This window comes from Scyliorhinus torazame, chromosome 7 (genome assembly GCF_047496885.1).
Source record: "Scyliorhinus torazame isolate Kashiwa2021f chromosome 7, sScyTor2.1, whole genome shotgun sequence".
NCBI classification, from domain to species: domain Eukaryota; kingdom Metazoa; phylum Chordata; class Chondrichthyes; order Carcharhiniformes; family Scyliorhinidae; genus Scyliorhinus; species Scyliorhinus torazame.
In genome coordinates this window covers 310,000,269-310,028,236 of record NC_092713.1, presented here as the reverse complement: position 1 = coordinate 310,028,236, position 27,968 = coordinate 310,000,269, and the positions used below count along the sequence as shown (strand labels likewise).

Here is a 27,968-nt window from a genome sequence, read left to right as displayed (position 1 = left end):
GACACTCACTGCCAGGTAAGGACCTGGAGGACACTCACTGCCAGGTAGGGACGTGGAGGGCACACACTGCCAGGTAAGGTCCTGGAGGGCACACACTGCCAGGCAAGGTCCTGGAGAGCACACACTGCCAGGTAAGGACCTGGAGGACACTCACTGCCAGGTAAGGACCTGGAGGACACTCACTGCCAGGTAAGGACCTGGAGGACACTCACTGCCAGGTAGGGACGTGGAGGGCACACACTGCCAGGTAAGGACCTGGAGGACACTCACTGCCAGGTAAGGTCCTGGAGAGCACACACTGCCAGGTAAGGACCTGGAGGACACTCACAGCCAGGTAAGGACCTGGAGGACACTCACTGCCAGGTAAGGACCTGGAGGACACTCACTGCCAGGTAGGGACGTGGAGGGCACACACTGCCAGGTAAGGACCTGGAGGACACTCACTGCCAGGTAAGGTCCTGGAGGGCACACACTGCCAGGTAAGGTCCTGGAGGGCACACACTGCCAGGCAAGGTCCTGGAGGGCACACAGTGCCAGGTGAGGACCTGGAGGACACTCACTGCCAGGTGAGGGGCTGGAGGGCACTCACTGCCAGGTAAGGACCTGGTGGCACTAACTACCAGGTGAGGACCTGGAGGGCACACACTGCCAGGTAAGGGCCTGGAGGACACTCACTGCCAGGTAAGGACGTGGAAGGGACACACTGCCAGGTAAGGTCCTGGAGGGCACATACTGCCAGGTAAGGACCTGGAGGACACTCACTGCCAGGTAAGGACGTGGAGGGCACACACTGCCAGGTAAGGTCTTGGAGGGCACACACTGCCAGGTAAGGTCCTGGAGAGCACACACTGCCAGGTAAGGTCCTGGAGGGCACACACTGCCAGGTAAGGTCCTGGAGGGCACACACTGCCAGGTGAGGACCTGGAGGGCACACACTGCCAGGTAAGGTCCTGGAGGGCACACACTGCCAGGTAAGGTCCTGGAGGGCACACACTGCCAGGTGAGGACCTGGAGGGCACTCACTGCCAGGTAAGGTCCTGGAGGACACTCACTACCAGGTAAGGTCCTGGAGGACACTCACTACCAGGTGAGGACCTGGAGGACACTCACTACCAGGTAAGGTCCTGGAGGACACTCACTACCAGGTAAGGTCCTGGAGGACACTCACTCCCAGGTGAGGACCTGGAGGGCACACACTGCCAGGTAAGGTCCTGGAGGGCACACACTGCCAGGTAAGGTCCTGGAGGGCACACACTGCCAGGTAAGGTCCTGGAGGGCACACACTGCCAGGTAAGGTCCTGGAGGACACTCACTACCAGGTGAGGACCTGGAGGGTACACACTGCCAGGCAAGGTCCTGGAGGGCACACACTGCCAGGTAAGGTCCTGGAGGGCACTAACTGCCAGGTAAGGACCTGGAGAGCACACTGTGCCAGGTAAGGACCTGGAGAGCACACTGTGCCAGGTAAGGTCCTGGAGGGCACACGCTGCCAGGTGAGGACCGGGAAGGCACTCACTACCAATGTAACTCTGGACCAGCTGGAGTTATTTACCTCCAAAATAAAAGTAAAATATCTCCCACTGTCCTCACTCTCACTCGATGATTGTTCAACCCCTCATCATGTTTTTGGAAGTACGGGTCGAGGTCGTGTGTGGGAGATTATTCATTTCCACAGTTTCCAACATTCAGGGGCTGTGAAAAATGTCCTTGTGAGAAAACACAGAAGAAGATAAAACATCACAGTCTGATTTAATCTGAAACATGCTCCAAACAATCTCTTGGATTAACAGATAATTGAACCTGGAGGAGGCCATTCAGCTGACCACACCTCTGCCGACTCGCTGAAATGTCTACAGATTAATCCAAATCCCTCACTCCCTTTTCCTTAGTCCAATCACTGCTCGTTCCCGATGGTCCTGTCAATGTTTCCGATCTTATGAATGATCCATTTCGCTCTGAAACGTTATGCCTGAATCTGCTTCCATCTCCGGTTCCGACAGTGTATCCCAGGTCGGAACAACTTGCTGTGTAAAAACAAATTCTCCTCATGGCTTCGGTTTTGTCAATTATTGGTTAATCTTCCCATTCTAAAATTATTTTTAATGATCTGTATTGTTAAACTGGGGCGTGAATCCAGTACGTTGTGAACTTTAACTCAAAGTTCTATCCCGCTCAATATCAAGTGATGAAGTTAGTTTGTTCTTTTTCCCAAAGGTAGAGAAAGTGTTGTTCTGACCCTGATCGATGGGTGAGCTTGGCTTGCTGCTCTTCACTGGGATACTGCCAGGTATGTAGATGTTCCGCTTGTATCCTGTGGGCTGGTCAGGGTAAGGGTACTGAGGCCCATACCTTGGTGTCCATCCATGGCCATCAGCTCCTGGCAACGGGGCTAGCCCATTGGTTCCTGCATTAAAAAGAAAATAAATGAGAGCGCAGATTCCCGTCTGTGGTGCGGTCATAGGTTGTGTGCCTGTCAAGAAGGAGAAAAGTCGACACATCTCAAAGTGCTTTACAGACAATGGTGCAAAAGCTAAAGAAATTCAGCATGTCTGCATCGACCCTCACAAACTTCTACAGATGTGCCATAGAGGGCATCCTATCCGGCTGCATCACAGCCTTGTATGGCAACTGCTCGGCCCAAGATCGCAAGAAACTGCAGAGTGTGGTGAACTCAGCCCAACGTATCACACGAGCTTGCCACCCCCACATTGATTCGCTCTACACCTCCCGCTGCCTCAGGAAGGCAGACAGCATTATCAGAGACCCCTCCCACCCAGCATTGCCGTCTTCCAGACCCTTCCATCAGGCAGAAGATACAGTAATCTGAAGACCCGCACATCCAGACATAGGAACAGCACCTTCCCCACAGCTACTAGACTCCTCAACGACTCCCCCTCGGACTGATCTGTTCTCTGTAAGAACACGATTCACAACGCCCTATGCTGCCCTTGCTCATGGATTTGCTTTGTTTGGCCCCTTGTTCCGTGCTGTAACCAATCACTGTTTGTCAGTGCACTCTGTCAATTATTCTTTTTGTCTACTATGTACGTATTGCGTACGTTCTCTTGGCCGCAGAAAAATATTTTTCACTGTACTTCAGTACATGTGACAATAAATCAATCAATCAATCAAGCAAGCAACTTTTGAAGTGCAGTCATTGTAAGGAACATGGCAGCCAATCTGTGCACAGCAAGATCCCACAAAAACGCTGAGATATTGATATCAAACAATCTGTCTTTGCGACATTGTGTGAGGGTCAGGGATGCCATTGTCCAGGACATTGGGCGGGGTGGGGGGGTCCACGGGATCCTTTATGTCCACTGCCACCATTCAGTCCACCTGAACCCCCCCCCCAACTATCGAGAGGACAGACAGGGCCTCGGCTTAGCACCGCAACAGAAGAATGTCAGGATCTGACAGTGCAGCACTCCCTCAGCACTAGGCTGGGATTGTCAGTTCAGATAGTGACCCTTGGCTGGGATTTGAACACATGACATTTCCCATCCACCCCCTCCCCCCCCCCACCCCCCCCCATTCCTGCCACACCCAGGAGCCAAGCAGCTGGGGAAATACAATTACTAAGAATTATCAATGGAACAACACAAATTATGGGATGATAGAATTTAAAACATCGGTGCTGTCTCTCTGCAAGAGTAGCTGAGCAGACCGTCTCCATTTCGTGAGAGGAGCAAAGCAAATGGCTGCAGATACAAGACTTAATGTAAGTGATACAGAAAAAACAAGAGTTATGAGGCTGTGGAATTCACCCCCTGAATTTGTGGTTGAAGCACAAAACAGTGTCAAGATTTGAGATTCGCTGCACAGATGGATAAAGGAAGAGAGTTTGAATAGGGAACAGGGATTGGGACTGGTTCACTGCATGGTGGCTACCAGCTGGTTGGACCAAATGATCTGTTTCTGTGAAATCTGGGATCGATTTTCACGTTGCAGCATTTCACGGGCACTACCCGGTTGTGTCCACAAGGCGGCGCCGATGAGCACGGTTGGAGCCACATGGAGTTGCGGATATTCGCCCCTCGGCGGCGCTGTTGGATCATGTTGGAGATTTGCTCCAGAGTTTCCACATGCCAACTATTATAATAGATTGACAACCTGAAAGGTCAAATTCAGCAATCTGCCATGGATAATCCTGCTTGTTGAATTTCAGTGGGAGTATAATCAGGCCTCTGCTGGTGTTGTAGATACCATGTTGTATTATTCACATCTTATGCATTGATTATTCATGTGCCAACCATATTTTTAATCTATGTCAAATTATACTTCCCGGCACTCATTTCGCCCGCTATTGGGGGCTAGGCCCTAAATTCTGGAATTCCCTCTTTAAAATGTTCTCCCTCTTTTTTCCCCACAGTCCCTAAATGTTCTCTCCTGGATAACTACATTGAGGAGAGGGAGGAGGTGTGCTATATGTGGCAGCGCGGACCCTTCAAGGGGCGATCCCTCATGGACTGGCTCGGGGGCCTGTTGTGCCTGAACATCCAAACACCGATCACTGAGGGAGAAGCACAAGGCCCTGGGAACAGGGCCCGGGAGTGTCGACCAGGGAGTCATAGAATGAGGGGCCGTTTCAGAGACCCCTGTATGGTTAGCCTTTCCCTTTTTCTTAATAACCCTCTTTTGGTTACAATAATAATCTTTATTAGTGTCACAAGTAGACTTATATTAACACTGCAATAAAGTTACTGTGAAAATCCCCCAGTCGCCACATTCCGGCGGGTACACAGAGGGAGACTTCAGATTGTCCAATTCACCTAACAAGCACGTCTTTCAGGACTTGTGGGAGGAAACCGGAGCGCCCGGAGGAAACCCACGCAGACACGGGAGAACGTGCAGACTCCGCACAGGCAGTGACCCAAGCCGGGAATCGAACCCGGGACCCTGGCACTGTGAAGCAACTGTGCTAACCACTGTGCTACCCGTGTGTACCAGAAACCTCCGCGATATTGCCTCAAGCCACCACATTGGCGACGGACGGAAGTCAGGCAACGATCGCAAGTCACTACTCGTCTCAGAGTTTGTGGGGGATGGGGTTACATCGGAAGTCTCCGGAAGAAAAAAAAAGTAAGTGTTATCGAAAAACAGCGAGTGAAAAACACCATACCCATTATTGGGAAACTTGATCTGTTCAATCAGGGGGTCAAGGATTGGAGCCCGTATATCGAGCAGCTTCACTATTTCTTTACTGCCAACGAGATCACGGAGGAAGATGAACAAAAGGTTATTCTACTAACGACTTTTGGGGCCCTGACCTACAATCTCGTAAGGAATTTGAGGCTCCCGACCCAAAATAATTTGATTAATTGGTGATGCTTGGGACGCAGCATTTCAACCCCAGACCTTCCAACATGCCACAGTACGACAAGTTCAATTTGACTGTCAAGGACCCAGGAGAGGCAACCTCAGCTTTCCTTGCCAAATGGCTGAACATTATGAATTTGGCGTGGCCTTGAGCGCCGGGCTGCGTGACCGCCTGGTATGCGGCATGAATAATATCAACGTGCAATGGAAACCGCTGGCTGAGACAAAGATTTTCCTGCATAAGATGATTGAAATCGACCAAGCATCCGAATGCGGTGAAAAGTCAGAGCCCCAATGCAAGAGGGTGAGGTAAACTGACTGGACGGTTGTAAGGTGGCACACAGGTCGACAGGCACAGTGAAAGTCCAGCCACGGGTCCACGATCAGGATGGTGGTCAGAGATCAGGACAAAAAAAAACGAGCCGCCAACCCAGAAATTATGCTGAATGCTATAGGGGCAGGGGGAGTGACCACCCCCAAGAAGTCAGTACAGAGAAGTTATCTGCTTTAGGTGCACCAGAAAGGACCACATTCAGGCACGTTGCTGCGAACAACGTCTCCAGTGAATAAAGAAGAGGAACTCCGATAAAGAATCGGAAATTTACAGGCTGAATATGGTGAGGGGGGATAAACAGTCCCAGTAGAAATAGTCCTCGTGGTCCATGGGCGACCTTCAAGCATGGAGGTCAACACAGTGTTTGCCGCACAAACTTTCAAATGCCTTTGAGGAAGAGTTTAGCCTTTGAGCGGAAGCAGTACAACCACCAAGTTGGGGACGTATGCAGGGGAGACCTTGAAGATTTTGGGGACAACTGCGACGCCAGTGTGGCATCAGCAACAGGGTGTCCAATTACCCTTGATCGCCGTGGAAGGGCAATGGCCGAGTCTCCTGGGGTGAGATTTGCTGCGTTAGAGATTTTCAAGATCGCAGGTGGCATTTTCCAGGAAGTCCCATGCAATTATAAAGATAAGTTTCAGAACGAGCTCGGCCGAATTTGAGGAGTGAAGCCAAGATTTATGTCAACCCTGAACCCACACCAAAGTTCTTCTGGCACAAAACGGTGATGCCGAGTTAAAACGTTTGGAAGAATTCTGTCTGTGCGGAGTCTGCACGTTCTCCCCGTGTGTGCGTGGGTTTCCTCCGGGTGCTCCGGTTTTCTCCCACAGTCCAAAGATGTGCAGGTTAGGTGGATTGACCACGCTAAATTGCCCTTAAGTGTCCAAAATTTCCCTTAGTGTTGGGTGGGGTTACTGGGTTATGGGGATAGGGTGGAGCTGTGGGCTTGGGTAGGGTGCTCTTTCCAAGAGCTGGTGCAGACTCATTGGGCCGAATGGCCTCCTTCTGCACTGTAAATTCTATGATTCTATGAATTGGGGATCATAAAACCAGATTGCTCTTCGAATGTGTGGCGACTACAAGCGGCACAACTTGACAAATATCCAATTACCTCTATGCAAAGTTGGCTGGGGTCCTCACACGCACACCACTTGGCTTAAGCCACGCGTATTTAGAATGTGGACTGGACGTGGATTCCCGGAGGTATGTGGCCATACGCACAAAGATCTTCTTCAATAAACCAGCTCACCTTTTGGAATCTCCTCTGCCAGTGCGGTATTTCAACACCCAAGGGAAACTCTACTGCAAGAAATCCCGAAGGTTGTGATCTACTTGGATGATATTTTAGTGACAGGAACATCACACAAAGAGCCCCTAGCCAGCTTAGAAGAGGTTTAAAGGATTCAGAGATGCTGGTATCAGACCGAAGCGAGAGAAGTGTTAATTCCAGGCCACACACTTGGGATTCAAAGTGGACTCCAAAAGCCGAAACCCCCTTGAGGACAAGGTGAGGCCCAACAAAGAAGTTCCTATGCCGAAGAATGTTGCCGAGTTAAAATCATTTTGCGGGATGATAAACTATTACGGTCGGTTCATCCCCAATTTGGTAACCGTGTTGGTCCCACTACACCTCCTGCAAAAGACGCACCAACACTAACATTGGAAAGACCCACAAGAACAGGCTTCCCACCAAGTGTCAAACAGGCCCTGCACTCCTCCAGCTTGTTAGTCCATTTCAATCCAAACAATCAAACCATCTTGATCTTCGACGCCTTAAGATATAGGGGTGGTCCTGTCCTATAGGATGGAGGATGGCTCAGAATCAAGATCTGACACCACCACCTGTCCCATTAGGGATTGTCCTGGCGTTAAACCTTCGAGATACCCTGCTGGTCCCGTCAGCCCACATCAGGAACTGGATTCAACGAGATCCAATCCTTTCCAAGGTGAAGCGAATGGTTCTGACCAGGTGGCACCGTGACCAATCAGATCAGCTTAGACCAAACCTCATCAGAAAAGATGAGCTCAGTTGTGAGGACGGGGTTTTACCCGGAGGGTCCCGGGTGGTGGTCCCGCAGCGAGAGAGCCACTGCTGCAGGAGTTGCACATCCTGGCCAGACAAAGAGGAAAATGTTGGCCAGGAGCTATATCTGGTGGCCCGGCATCGACAAGTATATTGAGATCCTAGTCCACCAGTGGATTTCTGCCAGGCATAGCAACCTTGTGTCCCACGGCCCACCATCCATGGGAATGCCGCGCGGTTGGCCGTGGGCAAGGTCGCATAAGAACATAAGAACATAAGAACTAGGAACAGGAGTAGGCCATCTGGCCCCTCGAGCCTGCTCCGCCATTTGATGAGATCATGGCTGATCTTTGTGGACTCAGCTCCACTCTCCGGCCCGTACACCATATCCCCGAATCCCTTTATTCTTTAGAAAGGTATCTATCTTTTTCTTAAAAACGTTTAAAGAAGGAGCCTCAACTGCTTCGCTGGGCAAGGAATTCCAGAGATTCACAACCCTTTGGGTGAAGAAGTTCCTCCTACACTCCGTCCTAAATCTACTTCCCCTTATTTTGAGGCTATGCCTCCTAGTTCTGCTTTCCCCGACCAGTGGAAACAACCTGCCCGCATCTATCCTATCTATTCCCTTCATAATTTTATATGTTTCAATAAGATCCCCCCGCATCCTTCTAAACTCCAATGAGTACAGTCCCAGTCTACTCAACCTCTCGTCATAATCTACTCCCCTCAACTCTGGGATCAACCTAGTGAATCTCCTCTGCACCCCCTCCAGTGCCAATATGTCCTTTCTCAGGTAAGGAGACCAAAACTGAACACAATACTCCAGATGCGGCCTCACCAACACCCTATACAATTGCAGCATAACCTCCCTAGTCTTGAACTCCATCCCTCTAGCAATGAAAGACAAAACTCGATTAGCCTTCTTAATCACCTGTTGCACCTGCACACCAACTTTTTGCGACTCGTGCACCAGCACACCCAGGTCCCTCTGCACAGCAGCATGTTTTAACATCTTACCATTTAAATAATAATCCATTCTGCTGTTATTCCTCCCAAAATGGATAGCCTCACACTTGGCAACATTGAATTCCATCTGCCAGACCCTAGCCCATTCACCTAACCTATACAAATCCTTCTGCAGACTTCCGGTATCCTCTGCACTTTTTGCTTTACCACTCATCTTAGTGTCGTCTGCAAACTTTGACACATTGCACTTGGTCCCCAACTCCAAATCGTCTATGTAAATTGTGAACAACTGCGGGCCCAACACTGATCCTTGAGGGACTCCACTAGTTACAGGTTGCCAACCAGAGAAACACTCATTTATCCCCACTCTCTGCTTTCTGTTAGTTAACCAATCCTCTGCCCATGCTACCACTTTACCCTCAATGCCATGCATCTTTAGTTTATGCAGCAACCTTTTGTGCGGCACCTTGTCAAAAGCTTTCTGGAAGTCCAGATATACCACATCCATTGGCTCCCCGTTATCTACTGCACTGGTAACGTCCTCAAAAAATTCTACCAAATTAGTCAGACACGACCTACCCTTTGTGAACCCATGCTGCGTCTGCCCAATGGGACAATATGCCCAATGACATATTGGTTTGTAGGCCTTTTCCTGGGAATAATGTTCCTGGTACTGATGAGTGGCCATTCCAAGTGGTTGGATGATCAGGAGATGGGGATGACCACCTCAGCCGTCACCATTGACACGCTGAAGCACATCTTCGCTCTCCACTGCCTCCCGGGGTACTGTTGCCAGTTAATGGCCTTGCGTTTACCAGGGAGGAATTTCAGCACTTTGTCAAAACAAACGGCATCCACCAGATTCGAACAGCCCCTTACCACCTGTCCTCGAACGGATTAGCAGAGAGAGCACTTCAAAGTTCAAGGGTGGAGGCGCGCGCGGCAGGGGGCAGGATTCAGTAACAGGAAACAGGTTATTGAAAATTGGCGAACTGTAAGAAACTTCACATCTGGTCCACTGTGTTTACCTGGCAGAATTGTGGCAAAGTTTGGTCCAGCCTCATACATGGAGGGCTTGCAGGGCAGGTGAGTGCGGAAGCACGTAGTCCATGTAACAAACTGAGACGCCCCAACCCTAACGGCTGATCAGGAGGAACCAGCAGACGTCACCAGTGCCCCCACGGAAGAGCCGGAACCGAGTGAACTGGGTCAACCAGGCCTCAGAACACCCCTGACAGATTAACCCTATGAAGGACTGCTTTCGACACCCAATTTCATTGTCTCAACCTTTCCTTGTTACAACTTGTACATTGGTGGGCAGCACGGTAGCACAAGTGGATAGCACTGTGGCTTCACAGCGCCAGGGCCCCAGGTTCAATTCCCCGCTGGGTCACTGTCTGTGCGGAGTCTGCACGTTCTCCCCGTGTCGGCGTGGGTTTCCTCCGGGTGCTCCGGTTTCCTCCCATAGTCCAAAGACGTACAGGTTAGGTGGATTGGCCATGCTAAATTGCTCTTAGTGACCAAAAAGGTTACGGGGATAGGGTGGAAGTGAGGGCTTAATGTGGGTCAGTGCAGACTCGAGGGGCCGAATGGCCTCCTTCTGCACTGTATGTTCTATAGTTGGCTGTAAATTACCCATGTTGTAAATATGTTACTGACAACCTTAAGGAAACAATAAACATCCTGGAGGTTACCATTGATCAGAAACTGAACTGGACTAGCCACATTAATACTGTGGTTACCAGGGCAGGTCAAAGGCTAGGAATCCTAGGGCGAGTAACTCACCTCCTGACCCCCCAAAGCCACCAACAAGGCACAAATCAGGAGTGTAATGGAATACTCTCCACTCGCCTGGATGAGTGCAGCTCCAACAACACTCAAGAAACTCAACACCATCCAGGACAAAGCAGCCCCGCTTGATTGCTCTCCCTTCCGCAAACATTCAAACCCTCCAGCACCGACGAACAGTGGCAGCCGTGTGTCCCATCTACAGGATGCAGTGCAGTGCCTCACCAAGCTTCCTTCGGCAGCACCTCCCAAACCCACGACCACTACCAGCTAGAAGGACAAGAGCAGCAGATGCCTGGGAACCCACCACCTGGATGTTCCCCTCCGAGTAGGTCAGCACCCAGACTTGGAAATATATCGGCCGCTCCTTCACTGTCGCTGGGGCAACATCACGGACCTTCCTCTCTAACAGCACAGTGGATGTACCTACACCTCAAGGACTGCAGCGGTTCAAGAAGGCAGCTCACCCCCACCTTCTGAAGGGCAACTAAGGATGAGCAATAAATGCTGGCGACGCCAACATCCCGTGAAATTAAGTTTTTAAAAATCTTTTCTGATCGCTTGGTCCCTCAGTCCCTGTATCATTCCAAGATACAAACACAGGCAGCTTACAGTACACGAGGAGTCCATTCAGCCCATCACATCTGCGTCGGCAGAAAAAGGGTTACCCAGATTGAACTCTATTTGCTACTTTCCAGTCTGTGGCCCTGTTGGTAACGATATCTGTGTAGTTTCAAATGTGAAGAGTGCACCATCTAGTGGTGGCATTGTCAGTAACCTTTGCCAATTTAAATGTGACGACAGGATCTCCACCACCGTTTCAAACAGTGAATTTCAGGCCCCACCCCCCTTCACTTTGACTCTCCTCCTGTCAATTACATTGAATCTCTGCTCATGTGTTAGTGACTGCGCTGCTGAGTGAAAGAGGTCTTTCCTGTACAATAAACAGGACCAAATCTATCCGACCCTTCATAATTTCATACACCTCAAGTGAATCTCCCCTCAGCTTAGCACTGCTGCCTCGCGGCGCTGAGGACCCGGTTTCAATCCCGGCCCTGGGTCACTGTCCGTGTGGAGTTTGCACATTCTCCCCGTGTCTGCGTGGGTTTCACCCCCACAACCCAAAGATGTGTAGGGTAGGTGGATTTTCCGCACTAAATTGCCCCTTAATTGGAAAAAAAACAATTGGGTACTCAAAATTTTTTTTTTTATAAACTCCCCTCAGCTTCCTTTGTTAAAAAGAAAACAACCCCCAGCCTATCCAATCTTTCCTCATCGCTAAAATTCCCCAGTTCCAGCAACATCCTAATAAATCTCCATGGTGCCCACTACAATCACTTCCTTCCTATAATGTGGTGGCCAAAACATGTCCCAACTGGTGTTTTATAAAGTTTTAGCATAACTTCCCTGCTCTTTTATTCTATTCGCAGCTAATAAAGGAAAATATTTACCTTATCTATCTGTGCTGCTGCACAGATCTCCAGCCATCCAATTCATGTTCCCTCTGCCCCACTACACTTCCCCGAATCCTACCAATTATTGCGTATTCCCCTTGCCTTGTTTTACCCGCCCCAAGCGCATGACCGCACATTTCTCCCGCTTGAACTCCACTTGCCACATTCCTGCCCACTGGCCAGTCCGTTTACACCTCCCCGCAGTTTACAGTTTTCCTCTTCACTCTCGTGGTTACAATTTGCACCTTCGACAAGCTTCATAATCATGTCCCCAACATTTCATTTTAAATGGTTGACATATACCACAAAAAGCGAGACACTGAGTACCGAGACCTATGAAACCCCTTGGAAACAACTTTCCCATCACAAGCGTCACAAAATCTTTTTCTACCTTCTCTGGTTCCTCTACATCAGTTTTACATAATGGAACACAATGTGGTCTAAACCAAGGTTCTATCAACCTGCCTTCTCTGCTTTTTAATTCTCAAAAAGAACCCTCGTGCATTGATTGCTATATTTACGGCCTTATTAACTTGTATCAAGAGATCTTGAAGAGAATTTAGGCTAACTCCTAAGCTATTGTGACATTTAGTTTTCAAAGTAGCAACAGATCTATGATTCTACAGTCTTCCTCATTGCAATGCATATTAAATATATTTCCTGGGTTAGTGAGTTTGACTGCTGAAGTCATGTTTTAAACAAATCTTGATTTGAAAGACAACAAAGCTTTTAGGACCTGGAGGTACAATTAACCATCATAAAAAGTTTGGGCTAATGCAATTTAGTTTTAATTAAGGTGATTCCCTGGGGAGGTCATTAGTTTTCAGCTTGGTGAGATGATGACATTGCTGCGTGAAGCTAAAGCATCAGGCTTTTTGAGAAACCATTTTCAGTTCAGTTCTGTGCTAAATGAAGCTGTGTGGACAAGTGAGGCAGTACTGTGTGGTAGACTGTGTGGACAAGTGAGGCAGTACTGTGTGGTAGACTGTGTGGACAGGTGAGGCGGTGTACACTGTTGTATTGTAAATGCCACATACGAGGGGTATTACGGTAAGGCCCCTGTACTACAGGTACGTGGGTAGATCCCTGCCTGCTGGCTCCGCCCAGTAGGCGGAGTATAAATGTGTGTGCTTTCCGAGCTGCAGCCATTTCGGCAGCAGCTGTAGGAGGCCACACATCTCTGCGTAATAAAGTCTCGATTACTCTCGACTCTCGTCTCGTCGTAATTGATAGTGCGTCAATTTATGACACAGAAATTTTACAACGATGGATCTCCGCATCAAGCCGGATCGCCTGCAGCTGCCAAGTCGGCCTCCGCACATTGGCTCGCTTGCTTTGAAGCATACATCGGATCTGCGACAGACCCACCCTCAGAGGCACAGAAGCTCCAGATCCTTTACACGCGGCTGAACTCCGATATCTTTCCCCTCATCCGGGACGCACCGACCTACGCAGAGGCCATGGCGCTACTGAAGGAGAACTACACTCAGCAGACCAACAAAATCTACGCCAGGCACCTCCTGTCCACGCGGCACCAACTTCCCGGTGAGTCTGTGGAAGATTTCTGGCGTGCCCTGCTCGCCCTGGTGAGAGACTGTGACTGCCAGGCCGTTTCGGCCGCTGAACATTCTGACCTGCTACTTAGAGACGGGTTCGTTACGGGCATAGGGTCAGCCTACATCCGCCAGCGCCTCTTAGAAGGGGCCACGCTTCACCTTGCGGCGACCAAGAAACTAGCGATCTCGCTCACAGTCACCTCACGCTATATACAGGTATATGCCCCCAACCACACGGCCCACCCCTCCTGGGCATCGTGGACCCGCCAGCGAACACCCCATCGTGGACCCCATCAGTGACCTCCCCCAGCCAACCCCAGGCCTGCGCAGCGGCCAACCAACCCGGGGGGACCCAAATGCTACTTCTGTGGACACTCAAAACACCCCCGGCATGCTGCCCAGCGCGGAGCGCGCTCTGCAAGGCCTGCGGGAAGAAAGGACATTTTGCTGCTGTGTGCCAGCCCCGCTTGATCGCCGCTATTGTCCCTGCACCCCACCACGTGCGACCCGCGGGCGCCGCCATCTTCCATGTCTCAGATCACGTGCGGCCCGTGGCCGCCGCCATCTTACCCGCCTCAGGACCCCTGCTCGTCGGCCGCCTCATCGGGCCGCTCATGTATGCGGACAAAGCCCGCCCACTCATTCACTCCACCGTTTTTCCCCTGACGGCCGAGGCTCACCAAGCCTTCAACTGTATCAAGACCGACATCGCCAAGGCCACGATGCATGCAGTCGACGAGACGCTCCCCTTCCAAGTCGTGAGCGATGCATCAGACGTCGCTCTAGCCGCCACCCTCAACCAGGCAGGCAGGCCCGTGGCATTCTTTTCCCGCACCCCCCATGCCTCCGAAATTCGGCACTCCTCTGTCGAAAAAGAGGCCCAAGCCATCGGAGAAGCTGTGCGGCATTGGAGGCATTACCTGGCCGGCAGGCGATCCACTCTCCTCACTGACCAACGGTCGGTTGCCTTCATGTTCAACAACACACAGCGGGGCAAGATCAAAAATGATAAGATCATGATGTGGAGGATCGAGCTCTCCACCTACAATTACGAGATTTTGTATCGCCCCGGTAAGCTCAACGAGCCCCCCGATGCCCTGTCCCGAGGTACATGTGCCAACGCACAGGTGGACCGACTCCGGACCCGACACGATGGTCTCTTTCACCCAGGGGTCACCTGCTTTTACCACTAAGGCCCGCAATCTGCCCTACTCCATCGAGGAAGTCAGGGCTCTCACCAGAGACTGCCAGGTCTGCGCGGAGTGTAAACATCTACCGGACAGACCGTGCGCGCCTGGTGAAGGCCTCCCGCCCCTTTGAACGCCTCAGTGTGGACTTCAAAGGGCCCCTCCCCTCCACCGACCGCAACACATACTTTCTTAATGTGGTCGATGAATTATCCAGATTCCCCTTCGCCGTCCTGTGCCGAGATATGACGTCTGCCACCGTCATCAAAGCCCTCAACACCATCTTCGCTCTGTTCGGTTTCCCCGCCTACGTCCACAGCGACCGGGGATCCTCATTTATGCGCGATGAGCTGCGCCAGTACCTGCTCAACAGGGGCATTGCCTCGAGCAGGACGACCAGCTACAACCCCCGGGGAAATGGGCAGGTGGAGAGGGAGAATGGGACGGTCTGGAAGGCTATCCAGCTGGCCCTACGATCCAGAAATCTCCCGGCCTCCTGCTGGCAGGAGGTCCTGCCCGACGCACTTCACTCCATTCGGTCGCTCCTGCGCACCGCGACTAATGAAACCCCCCAGGAACGTCACTTTGCCTTCCCCAGGAAGTCCACCTCCTGGCTTTCGCTCCCAACGTGGCTGACAGCTCCAGGACCCGTCCTCCTCCGCAAGCACGTGCGGCTACACAAGGCGGACCCATTGGTTGAGAGGGTACAGTTACTTCACGCGAACCCGCAGTCGCCTACGTAGCGTACCCCGACGGCCGCCAAGACACAGTCTCCCTCTGGGACCTGGCACCAGCTGGGTCCCCACCCCCCCCCCCCTCCCCCTGCCCCGGCGCCACCCTCCCTTCCCCCAGCGCACCCCACCACAGCCCCCGCTCCAGGATGATCCGTCCTCCCCTTGGTCCCACCCGGGGATGAAGAGGGAAGAGGATGTCGACACGCTCCCGGAGTCACCGACGACCGAACCGACGCCTGAATCGCCACCAGCACTGCGGCGCTCGCAACGACGGACCAAGGCGCCCGATCGTCTGAATTTGTAAACTTTTTGTTAAAATATTAAACACCTGAATGTAAATAGTTTTCCACCACGCCCGCTGGACTCATTTTTAACAGGGGGTGTATGTGGTAGTCACCACTGTGTATTATATTGTATATACTGCACTGCATACAAGGGGTATTACGGTAAGGCCCCTGTACTACAGGTACGGGGGTAGATCCCTGCCTGCTGGCTCTGCCCAGTAGGCGGAGTATAAATGCGTGGGCTCTCTGAGTTGCAGCCATTTCGGCAGCAGCTGCGGGAGGCTACACATCTCTGCTTAATAAAGTCTCGATTAGACTCTACTCTCGTCTCGTCGTAATTGATAGTGCATCATACTGTTCTCACTGTAGGTTAGTTAAAAGAGATTAACAGCATTTAAAGCAATGCAGACTTGTCTGAGGACAGGGGGGGAAGCTGAAACAAACCAGTTGAAACAGCTATTGAAGACATACAGCCAGGGGTTCAGACAGGAATCAGACCTTTTCTCTAAAGCTGTATCAAGAGATCTTTTTCTCAAAGGATACCTCTGTAAAACCAGTATTCCTCTGTGCCATTGGTATTTAAGGTGGATTGAGCACTATTTCCTTGTTGTTTAAGTGGGAATAAAGATAGCAAATGAATTAAAGAACACGGAGAGAGGTGAGACTTCAGTAACGAGCGCGGAGAGAGAGGCGAGACGAAAGAGCGCAGAGAGAGAGGTGGGACTTAATTAAAGAGCGTGGAGAGAGAGAAAGAGAGGCGGAACTTTATTAAAGAGCACAGAGAGAGAGGCGAGACTTCATTAAAGAGCACAGGGAGAGAGCGACTTCATTAAAGAGCACAGAGAGAGAGCGACGTCATTAAAGAGCACAAAGAGAGAGGCGGGACTTCATTAAAGAGCACAGAGAGAGACTTGAGACTTCATTAAAGAGCACACAGAGAGAGCGACTTCATTAAAGAGCGTGAAGAGAGAGGGGCGGGACTTCATTAAAGAGCACAGAGAGAGAGCGACTTCATTAAAGAGCACAGAGAGAGCAACTTCATTAAAGAGCACAGAGAGAGAGGTGGGACTTCATTAAAGAGCGCAGAGAGAGAGAGCGACTTCATTAAAGAGCAGAGAGAGAGAGAGCGACTTCATTAAAGAGTACAGAGAGAGAGCGACTTCATTAAAGAGCACAGAGAGCGACGTCATTAAAGAGCACAAAGAGAGAGGCGGGACTTCATTAAAGAGCGCAGGGAGAGAGCGACTTCATTAAAGAGCACAGAGAGAGAGCGACGTCATTAAAGAGCACAAAGAGAGAGGCGGGACTTCATTAAAGAGCACAGAGAGAGACTTGAGACTTCATTAAAGAGCACACAGAGAGAGCGACTTCATTAAAGAGCGTGAAGAGAGAGGGGTGGGACTTCATTAAAGAGCACAGAGAGAGAGGTGAGACTTCATTAAAGAGCACAGAGAGAGAGCGACTTCATTAAAGAGCGTGAAGAGAGAGGGGTGGGACTTCATTAAAGAGCACAGAGAGAGAGGTGAGACTTCATTAAAGAGCACAGAGAGAGAGCGACTTCATTAAAGAGCACAGAGAGAGAGCGACTTCATTAAAGAGCACAGAGAGAGAGCGACTTCATTAAAGAGCAGAGAGAGAGAGGCGGACTTCATTACAGAGCACAGAGACAGAGGTGAGATTTCATTAAAGAGCACCGAGAGAGAGGCGGACTTCGTTAAAGAGCACAGAGAGAGAGCAACTTCATTAAAGAGCACAGAGAGAGAGGTGGGACTTCATTAAAGAGCGTGGAGAGAGAGGTGAGACTTCATTAAAGAGCACAGAGAGAGAGCGACTTCATTAAAGAGCACAGAGAGAGAGCGACTTCATTAAAGAGCACAGAGAGAGCAACTTCATTAAAGAGCAGAGAGAGAGAGGTGGGACTTCATTAAAGAGCGCAGAGAGGGAGAGCGACTTCATTAAAGAGCAGAGAGAGTGAGCGACTTCATTAAAGAGCACAGAGAGAGAGCGACTTCATTAAAGAGCACAGAGAGAGAGCGACTTCATTAAAGAGCACAGAGAGAGAGCGACTTCATTAAAGAGCACAGAGAGAGCAACTTCATTAAAGAGCACAAAGAGAGAGGCGGGACTTCATTAAAGAGCGCAGAGAGAGACTTGAGACTTCATTAAAGAGCACACAGAGAGAGCGACTTCATTAAAGAGCGTGAAGTGAGAGGGGCGGGACTTCATTAAAGAGCACAGAGAGAGAGGTGAGACTTCATTAAAGAGCACAGAGAGAGAGCGACTTCATTAAAGAGCACAGAGAGAGAGCGCCTTCATTAAAGAGCACAGAGCGAGAGCGACTTCATTAAAGAGCACAGAGAGAGAGCGACTTCATTAAAGAGCAGAGAGAGAGAGCGACTTCATTAAAGAGCACAGAGAGAGAGGTGAGACTTCATTAAAGAGCACAGAGAGAGAGCGACTTCATTAAAGAGCAGAGAGAGAGAGCGACTTCATTACAGAGCACAGAGAGAGAGCGACTTCATTAAAGAGCACAGAGAGAGAGATACTTCATGAAAGAGCACAGAGAGGTGGGACTTCATTAAAGAGCACAGAGAGAGACTTGAGACTTCATTAAAGAGCGCGGAGAGAGAGGTGAGATTTCATTAAAGAGCACAGAGAGAGAGCGACTTCATTAAAGAGCACAGAGAGAGAGCGACTTCATTAAAGAGCACCGAGAGAGAGGCGGACTTCATTAAAGAGCACAGAGACAGAGGTGAAATTTCATTAAAGAGCAGGGAGAGAGAGGCGGACTTCATTAAAGAGCACAGAGAGAGAGCAACTTCATTAAAGAGCACAGAGAGAGAGGTGGGACTTAATTAAAGAGCGTGGAGAGAGAGAGCGACTTCATTAAAGAGCGTGGAGAGAGAGAGCGACTTCATTAAAGAGCAGACTATCAATGAACCGGAACAGCAGACCGAGAGATCTGCGGTGCGGCAACCAAAGAGGAAAGAGTCGAATTGGACCCCTCCGGAAGGCCGCTGCCCTACACTCGACATGTATGCTCAAGCCGTCAGGAGTTGCGTCAATGCCAGATTCATCAGTCGCATTCACAAGACAGCACCGAACGTCACCCAAGCACAACGCAATGCCATCCGTGCCCTCAAGACCAACCACAGCATCATCATCAAACCTGCAGACAAAGGAGGGGCCACTGTCATACTGAACAGAACGGTCTACTGCAAAGAAGTATACCGACAACTCAACAACCAAGAACACTACAGACAGTTACCCGCAGATCCGACCAAGGAACACATCTGCCAACTTAACAGACTGATCAATACCTTGGATCCAGATCTTCAGAGCACCCTACGTGCTCTCATCCCACGTACTCCCCGCATTGGAGATCTCTACTGCCTCCCGAAAATACACAAGGCCAACACACCAGGACCTTCAACCAACGTTATACACCAGATACATCGATGACATTTTTTTCCTTTGGACCCACGGCGAAGAATCACTGAAACGACTACACGATGATATTAATAAGTTCCATCCAACCATCAGACTAACCATGGACTACTCTCCAAAATCAGTTGCATTCTTGGACACACTCGTCTCCATCAAGGACGGTCACCTCAGCACTTCGCTTTACCGCAAACCCACAGATAACCTCACGATGCTCCACTTCTCCAGCTTCCACCCTAAACACATTAAAGAAGCCATCCCCTATGGACAAGCTCTCCGTATACACAGGATCTGCTCAGACGAGGAGGAGCGTAACTGACATCTACAGACGTTGAAAGATGCCCTCGTATGAACGGGATATGGCACTCGACTCATCGATCGACAGTTCCAACGCGCCACAGCAAAAAAACGCACCGACCTCCTCAGAAGACAAACATGGGACACAACCGACAGAATACCCTTCGTCGTCCAGTACTTTCCCGGAGCGGAGAAACTACGACATCTTCTTCACAGCCTTCAACGCGTCATCGATGAAGATGAACACCTTACCAAGGTCATCCCCACACCCCACTACTTGCCTTCAAACAATCGCGCAACCTCAAACAAACCATTGTTTGCAGCAAATTACCCAGCCTTCAGAACAGTGACCACGACACCACACAACCCTGCCATGGCAATCTCTGCAAGACGTGCCAGATCATCGACATGGATACCACCATTACACGTGAGAACACCACCCACCAGGTACGCGGTACATACTCGTGCGACTCGGCCAACGTTGTCTACCTCATACGCTGCAGGAAAGGATGTCCCGAAGCGTGGTACATTGGCGAGACCATGCAGACGCTGCGACAATGAATGGACGGACATCGCGCGACAATCACCAGGCAGGAATGTTCCCTTCCAGTCGGGGAACACTTCAGCAGTCAAGGGCATTCAGCCTCTGATCTCCGGGTAAGCGTTCTCCAAGGCGGCCTTCAGGACGTGCGGCAACGCAGAATCGCCGAGCAGAAACTTATAGCCAAGTTCCGCACACATGAGTGCGGCCTCAACCGGGACCTGGGATTCATCCCCCACCATCTGGCCTGCGAAATCCTACCAACTGTCCTGGCTTGACACAATTCACACCTCTTTAACCTGGGGTTACCCCATCTCTGGATCTGTAAAGATTTAATCACCTGCTGATGCTCATATTCCAAGCATTGTCTGGCATCTTTGAATTTGTCTATATATATGTTTCTGGAACCTACCTCTTCATTCACCTGAGGAAGGAGCAGCGCTCCGAAAGCTAGTGACATCGAAACAAACCTGTTGGACTTTAACCTGGTGTTGTAAGACTTCTTACTGTTCATTAAAGAGCACAGAGAGAGAGGCGGGACTTTATTAAGGAGCACAGAGAGAGAGAGAGTATTCACTAAAGAGCACGGAGAGAGAGAGCAACTTCATTAAAGAGCACAGATAGAGGTGAGATTTCATTAAAGAGCACAGAGAGACAGGCAGGACTTCATTAAAGAGCAGAGAGAGAGAAGCAGAACTTCATTAAAGAGCACAGAGAGAGGTGAGACTTCATTAAAGAGCTCGGAGAGAGAAGCGAGACTTCATTAAAGTGCACAGAGATAGAGCAACTTCATTAAAGAGCACAGAGAGAGAGGTGAGACTTCATTAAAGAGCACAGAGAGAGAGCTGAGACTTCATTAAAGAGCGCACAGAGAGAGAGCGACTTCATTAAACAGCACAGAGAAAGCGACTTCGTTAAAGAGCACAGAGAGAGAGCTACTTCATTAAAGAGAACAGAGAGAGAGGCAGGACTTCAATAAAGAGCACAGAGAGAGAGGTGAGGTTTCATTAAAGAGCACAGAGAGAGAGGTGAGATTTCATTAAAGAGCGCGGAGAGAGAGGTGAGATTTCATTAAAGAGCGCAGAGAGAGAGGCGGGATTTCATTAAAGAGAACAGAGGGAGAGACAACACTTCATTAAAGAGCGTGGAGAGAGAGGCGACACTTCATTAAAGAGCGCGGAGAGAGAGAGGCAGGACCTAGCAGAGATATTTGAATCGCGACAGCCACAGGTGAGGTAAGAATAAGAAATGTTGTGCCTTTGTTTAAGAAGGCCCGCCGGGAAAAGCCTGGGAACTACAGACCGGTGACTCTAAGTTGTTAGAAGGTATTCTAAGCGACAGGATCTACAGGCATTTAGAGAGGCAAGGACTGATTAGAGATAGTCAGCATGGCTTTGTGAGCGGAAAATCATGTCTCATGAATTTGATTGAGATTTTTGAAGGGGTAACCAAGAAGGCAGATGAGGGCAGTGCAGTTGACGTTGTCAACATGGACTTTAGCAAGGCCTTTGACAAGGTACCTCATGGTGGGTTGTTGCATAAGGTTAAATCTCATGGGATCCAGGGTGAGGTAGCCAATTGGATACAAAATTTGTTTTACGACAGAGACAAATGGTGGTTGTGGAGGGTTGTTTTTCAAACTGGAGGCCTGTGACCAGCGGTGTGCCTCAGGGATCGGTGCTGGGTCCACAGTTATTTGTTATAAATATTAATGATTTGGATGAGAATGTAGGAGACATGGTTAGTAAGTTTGCAGGTGACACCAAGATTGGTGGCATAGTGGATAGTGAAGAAGGTTCTCAAGGATTGCAATGGGATCTTGATCAATTGGGCCAGTGGGCCGATGAATGGTAGACGGCTACATAAAAGGTAAGAGAGTCGCTACAGTGAATGTTGATCCCTTGGAAGATGAAATTGGCGGGAAACACAGAAATGTCAGAGATGCAAAATCAATATTTTGCCTCAGTTTTCACAGTGGAGGACACTAGTACCATCCGTATATGGGCAGCACTGTAGTACAGTGGTTTGCACTGTTGCTTCACAGTGCCAGGACCCAGGTTCAATTCCCGGCTTGGGTCACTGTCTGCAGAGTCTCCACCTCGGCCCCGTTGATGCAGACAGGGGTGTGTACAGTACTTTGCTTCCTGAAGTCAATGACCAACTCTTTCGTTTTGCTGGCATTGAGGAAGAGATTGTTGTCGCTACACCACTCCACTAGGTTCTCTATCTCCCTCCTGTATTCTGACTCATCTTTGCTCGAGATCCGACTCACTACGGTCATGTCATCAGCAAATGTGTAAATGGAGTTGGAGCCAAATTTTGTCACACTGTCATGTGTGTATAGGGAGTATAGTAGGGGGCTAAGTACGCAGCCTTGCTTAGGCCCCGGTATTGAGGACTATCGTGGAGGAGATGTTGTTGTTTATTCTTACTGATTGTAGTCTATGAGTCGGAAAGGATCCAGTTGCAGAGGGAGGAGCCAAGTCCTAGGTTTTGGAGCTTTGATATGATCTTGGCTGGGATTATGGTGTTGAAGGCGGAGCTGTAGTCAATAAATAAGAGTCTGATGTCGGAGTCCTTGTTGTCCAGATGTTCCAGGGATGAGTGTAGGGCCAGGGAGATGGCGTCTGCAGTGACAGTATGCAAATTTCAGTGGATTAACACATTCTGGGAGTACGGAGTTGATGTGTCTCATGACCAACCTCTCGAAGCACCTCATAATGAATGATGTCAGGGTCACCGGACGGTAGTCACTGAGGCACATTGCCTGGTTTTTCTTTGGCGCCGGTATGATGATGGTCTTTTTTTTTTAGAAAATATTTTATTGAAGCATTTATAATTTTCACAATTTAACATGTTGACATTTCTAAAACAACCGCGCGGGTCAATGCATAAAATACCCCCTAAAAGAACAAACAATAAACCACGTCCCCCACTTCTCCCGCCCTGTCCCCAATTACCCGTGTACTGAGTTCCCTGTCTTTATCTAACACTGCCATGCCTCCTGTTCCCCCCCGCCCCCTTTTCCCTTTCCCCCCTTACTGCTGACGTTCAATTTTTGTTGAAGAAGTCGATGAACGGCTGCCAACTCCGGGCGAATCCGTGTATTGATCCTCTCAGAGCGAACTTGATTCTCTCCAGACTGAGAAACCCGACCATATCGCTGACCCACACTCCCGACTTCAGGGGCTCCGAGTCCCTCCATCTCAGCAAGATCCATCTCCGGGCCACCAGGGAGGAGAAGGCCAGGATATCGGCCTCCCTCCCTCCCCCTTTGCCCCAGGATCCTCCAACACCCCAAATATTCCTAATTCTGGACTCGGAGTTACCCTCCCTTCCAGGACTTCCAACATAACATCTGCAAATCCCTCCCAGAACCCCCTCAGTTTCAGACATGCCCAAAACATATGAACATGGTTGGCTGGGCTACCCCCACACCGCCCACATCTGTCCTCCACCTCCTCGAAGAACCTACTCATCCGGGCTATCGTTATGTGGGCCGTGTGGACTACCTTGAACTGAATCAAGCTAAGGCTAGCACAGGCCAAGGATGCATTTACCCTTTTCAAGGCTTTATCCCACAGTTCAGTTTCCAGCTCCCCTCCTAGCTCCTCTTCCCACTTCCTCTTCACCTCTCTGACAGGGGCCCCTTCCCACCCTAACAATTCCCTGTATATCTCCGAAACCTTCCCACTCCAATCCCTGTTTTTGACAGCACTTTATCCTTTAGTCCCCTCAGGGGGAGGCGAGGAAAGCTTGGGACCTGCCTCCGTACAAAGTCCCGCACTTGAAGGTACCGAGACCCGTTCCCACCCGGCAAATCAACCTCCTCCGCTAATGTCTCCAAGGTCGGAAAGCCCTCCTGGATGAATAGATCCCCAAACCTCTCAATCCCTGCCCGCTGCCATTACTTAAAGCCCCCAATCCAGCCCCCCGGGACAAACCGGTGATTGTCGCAGATCGGTGACCACACTGACGCCCCCTCCAGTCTCATATGCTGCCTCCATTGCCCCCACACCCTTAGGGCTGCCACCACCACCGGACTTGTATCGTGCCGAGCCGGCGAGAACGGCAGGGGCGCCGTCAGTAAAGCCTCCAAACTCGTACCTTTGCAGGATGCAGCCTCCATCCGCTCCCAAACCGACCCCTCCCCCACTATCCTCTTCCTGACCATCGATATGTTGGCCGCCCAGTAATAGTTAATAAAACTCGGGAAAGCCAAGCCCCCTTCTCCCCGGGTCCGTTCCAGGAGTGTCTTTACTCTCGGGGTTTTACCTGCCCATATAAACCTCGATATCGCCACATTCATACTTCTGAAAAAAGCCTTTGGGACAAAAATCGGGAGACATTGAAAAAAGAAAAGCAGTCTCGGAAGGACCGTCACCTTCACCGTCTGAACCCTCCCCACCAGCGTCAGTGGGAGCATGTCCCATCTACAAAAATGCCTTCTCATTTGATCCACTGTTTTGCCCAAATTTAACTTGTGAAGTCGCTCCCAATCCTTGGCCACTTGAATCCCCAGATACCTAAAACACTTCCCAACCACTTTAAAAGGTAGCTCCTTCAGCCTCCTTTCCTGCCCCCGTGCCTGGATCATGAACATCTCGCTCTTTCCCATATTTAACTTCTAGCCTGAAAATCACCTCCATGATTTTGGTCATTCCCCCCCCCCCCCCACCACCGGGTCCATGACATAAAGCAGCAAATCATCCGCATAGAGAGAGACCCTGTGTTCCACCCCCCCCCCTCACTATACCCCGCCAGGCATTTGCTGCTCTCACGCTGTTGCTAAGGGTGCTATGGCCAGGGCAAACAGTAATGGGGAGAGCGGGCATTCCTGCCTTGTCCCCCGACACTGACTAAAGTACTCCGACCGAACTCAGTTAGTTCCTACGTTTGCCACCGGGGCCTGGGGTGGTCTTCTTGAAGCAGGTGGACCTCGCAACGGAGCAGGGAGAGATTGAAGATGTCCGCGAACACACCCTCACCTTGGTCCCACAGGATCGGAGTGTACGACCAGGGACTCCATCAAGACCTATTGCTTCCCGAGGGTTTACTTTCAAGAAAGCCGATCTGACTTCAGAAGCTGTGATGGTAGGTAGGGTGTGTCCGAGGCTGCTGGAGCACTCAACAGCGGTATGTTGGTTTCCTGCTCGAACCGAGCATAGAATGGATTGAGTTCATCGGGGATGGTGCGCTGCTGCCGGAGATACTGCTCAGCTTCGCTTTGTAGCCCGTTACGTTGTTTACGCCTTGCCACAATCAACGAGAGTCCGTATCCTTAGTCTGTGATTCTAGCTTAGTCTTGTATTGTCTCTTGGCATCCCTGTTGGCTTTGCGGAGATCATACCTGGATTTCCTATATAGGTCACGGTCACCTGACTTGAACACCTCAGACCTTGCCTTCAATAGGGAGTGAATCTCCCAGTTAAACCATGGTTTCCGGTTGGGGAACGTACGTACTACCTTCTTTGGCACACGGCCTTCTACACATCTGCTAATGAAGTCTGTGACGTGGTGGCATCCTCATTTAGGACGGTCGCTGAGTTCTTGAATATGGACTCCAAGCAACCACGTAGGAACTCTTCTGTTGCCTTGGACCAGCATTACATGATCTTCTTAACCGGATTCTCCCGCTTAAGTTTCTGCTTGTATGCTGGGAGAAGGAGCACCGTCTTGTGGTCTGATTTTCCAAAGTGCGGTTGGCGGATGGATCGGTATGTGCCCTTGATGTTTGTGTAGCAGCGGTCAAGGATGTTGGCGCCCCTGGTGGGACTGGAGATGTTTTGGTCGAATTTTGACAGTACACTCTTGAAGTTGCCCTACTTGAAGTCCCTGGCCATGATTAACATGAACAAGGGCTCAGGGTGTTCCATTTCATTGTTATTTATAGCCGTGTACAATTCATCAAGTGCCTTCTTCACTTCCGCTTGGGATGGGATGTAGATTGCTGTGATAATGGCAGAAGTGAACTCCCGTGGAAGGTAGTATAGATGGCATTTCACAGTCAGGCATTCCGTGTCCGGGAAGTAATACGTTGCAAGGGTCGCCATTTCTGAGCAACAGAGGTGTTGATGAGGAGGCAAACCCCTTCATCCTCTGACCTCGTGGGAGGTAGATGGTTGCGTCTGGCGGGGTCCCGGGTGGTGGCTGCGATTTCGGAGTCGCCGGGTGGTGGGGGGGGGGGGCATGTTCACGATCCAATTGGGCCCGGGGTTCCGCAAGTGTGCGTCTACCTTTTTGTCCTCGTGTAGGATCCCGGCCATTTTGGGGGTGTTTAGTCTGGATTTGGGTCACTGGCAGGGCTGGGCAGGTTGTGCCAGGCCACAAGTTCGGTTCCAGGGTTGGTGGTCTGGTCAGCCGTTCCTGGATTTGTGTCTTCGGGTAGGCCTGATCGGGCCCCCACATAGATTCTCCTCCTTTCCTCCATCTGCCAGTAAGTCAGAGCATTGGGCGGGCCTCTCTAGGTCAGGTCGGGCCAGGTCTCATGGTGATACTTAGTGTGTGGAACGGCTGCTTTCTTTCAGGTTTTGAAGTTTAAATAGGGAGTGACATGGTGGCACAGTGGTTAGCACTATAGCCTCACAGGGCCAGGATCCCAGGTTTGATTCCCGGCTTGGGTCACTGTCTGTGCGGAGTCTGCACGTTCTCCCCGTGTGTGCGTGGGTTTCCTCCGGGTGCTCCGGTTTCCTCCCACAAGTCCCGAAAGACGTGCTGTTAGGTAATTTGGACATTCTGAATTCTCCCTCTGTGTACCCGAACAGGCGCCGGAATGTGGTGACTAGGGGATTTTCACAGTAACTTCATTGCAGTGTTAATGTAAGCCTACTTGTGACAATAATACAGATTATTAAAATAAAGGGGGTGAGGAAGGTAGGAATAATACCAACAATAGCTCAGCATTTAAATTTGCAAGAGGCACAGCCTGAATCATTGGAATTAGCTAGAATTCAATTACAAGTGAAACAATTATGCAGGGGAAATAATAGAAAAAAACAGAATTGAAGAAAATGGAAATAGAAGAAAGGCAAAGAGAGTGCTTTTCAAAACAAAACGGAAAGGACGAAGCTTGAGGTAGAAATGGAAAGATTAGCAACGGAACAAAGGGATAAGGAAGAAAAGATTGACAATGGCAGAAGCAAAGGAAAGAGAATTTGAGATTCGGAGGTTGGCAGCAGAAACGGTTGATGATTTTGAAATAGTTCACAAAGCAAAGTCTGGGTTTTTCGACACCAATTTCAACCTGTGAAGGATAGAAACTGGAGAACTGAGAAATTAACAGGTGGTCAAGGCAACTGAGATTTAGTTGGTGATGTTATGGAGAGTTTGCCTCAGGTTAAAAAGGGAACCTTTGATAGTGGAAGAGTGAAAAGAAAACGTAAGTGTTTTCATTGTAATAAAGTTGGCCACGCGGAATTTTGGTGGCTTAAGAAAAGTACTGGGAAGGCAGACTCATTAAACCAAGTTAAGCGAGTGGGGATTATTAAAATGGGCAGAAAAGCCATTGTCCCAGAGGACAAGGTGCAACAGAGTGTACAGCCTGTTCAGATGTTGGTAGATAAGCATGAGCTTTTTAAGGATTCTTTTTGTGGGGATAATGTTTACTCGTGTGTACAAGGTAGAGTACAAAACAAAGAACAAAGAAATATACAGCACAGGAACAGGCCCTTTGGCCCTCCAAGCCTGTGCCGACCATGCGGCCCGACTAAACTACAATCTTCTACACTTCCTGGGTCCGTATCCCTCTATTCCCATCCTATTCATGTATTTGTCAAGATGCCCCTTAAATGTCACTAGGTAAGGAGATTAAGATCTTAAGGGTTACAGGAGCAAGTCAGCCTTTAATGGCGAGAGATAAGGAGATATTTGGAAGGAGTATTGTCTGAAAAGTTGGTAATATGCGGAATTAGTGATGGACTTCCGGGTGCGGCGATGACCAGCTAAGTCGCACGTTTCGGCAGCTCCCGGTAGAACGGACTTTTGGGCTCCAACGGCAATTTTAACGGCTAGAAGCACTGTGCGGTAAACCAGAAGGGAA

At 50.0% G+C, this 27,968-nt stretch overlaps 1 protein-coding gene across 2 annotated transcripts in view; it reads right to left on the bottom strand.

The window, feature by feature from the left end:
• Positions 1–1,454: 1,454 nt before the first annotated feature.
• Positions 1,455–27,968, bottom strand: part of LOC140427181 (protocadherin-10-like) — a 69,127-nt gene continuing 42,613 nt past the window's right edge. The window contains exon 4 of one of the 2 annotated variants that reach the window (XM_072512762.1): positions 1,455–2,404. In XM_072512762.1, the coding sequence (XP_072368863.1) occupies positions 2,151–2,404 (254 nt within the window). In that variant the 3' untranslated portion in view covers positions 1,455–2,150. The remainder of the gene's footprint in view (positions 2,405–27,968) is intronic. The other variant, XM_072512766.1, reaches the window with a different exon arrangement.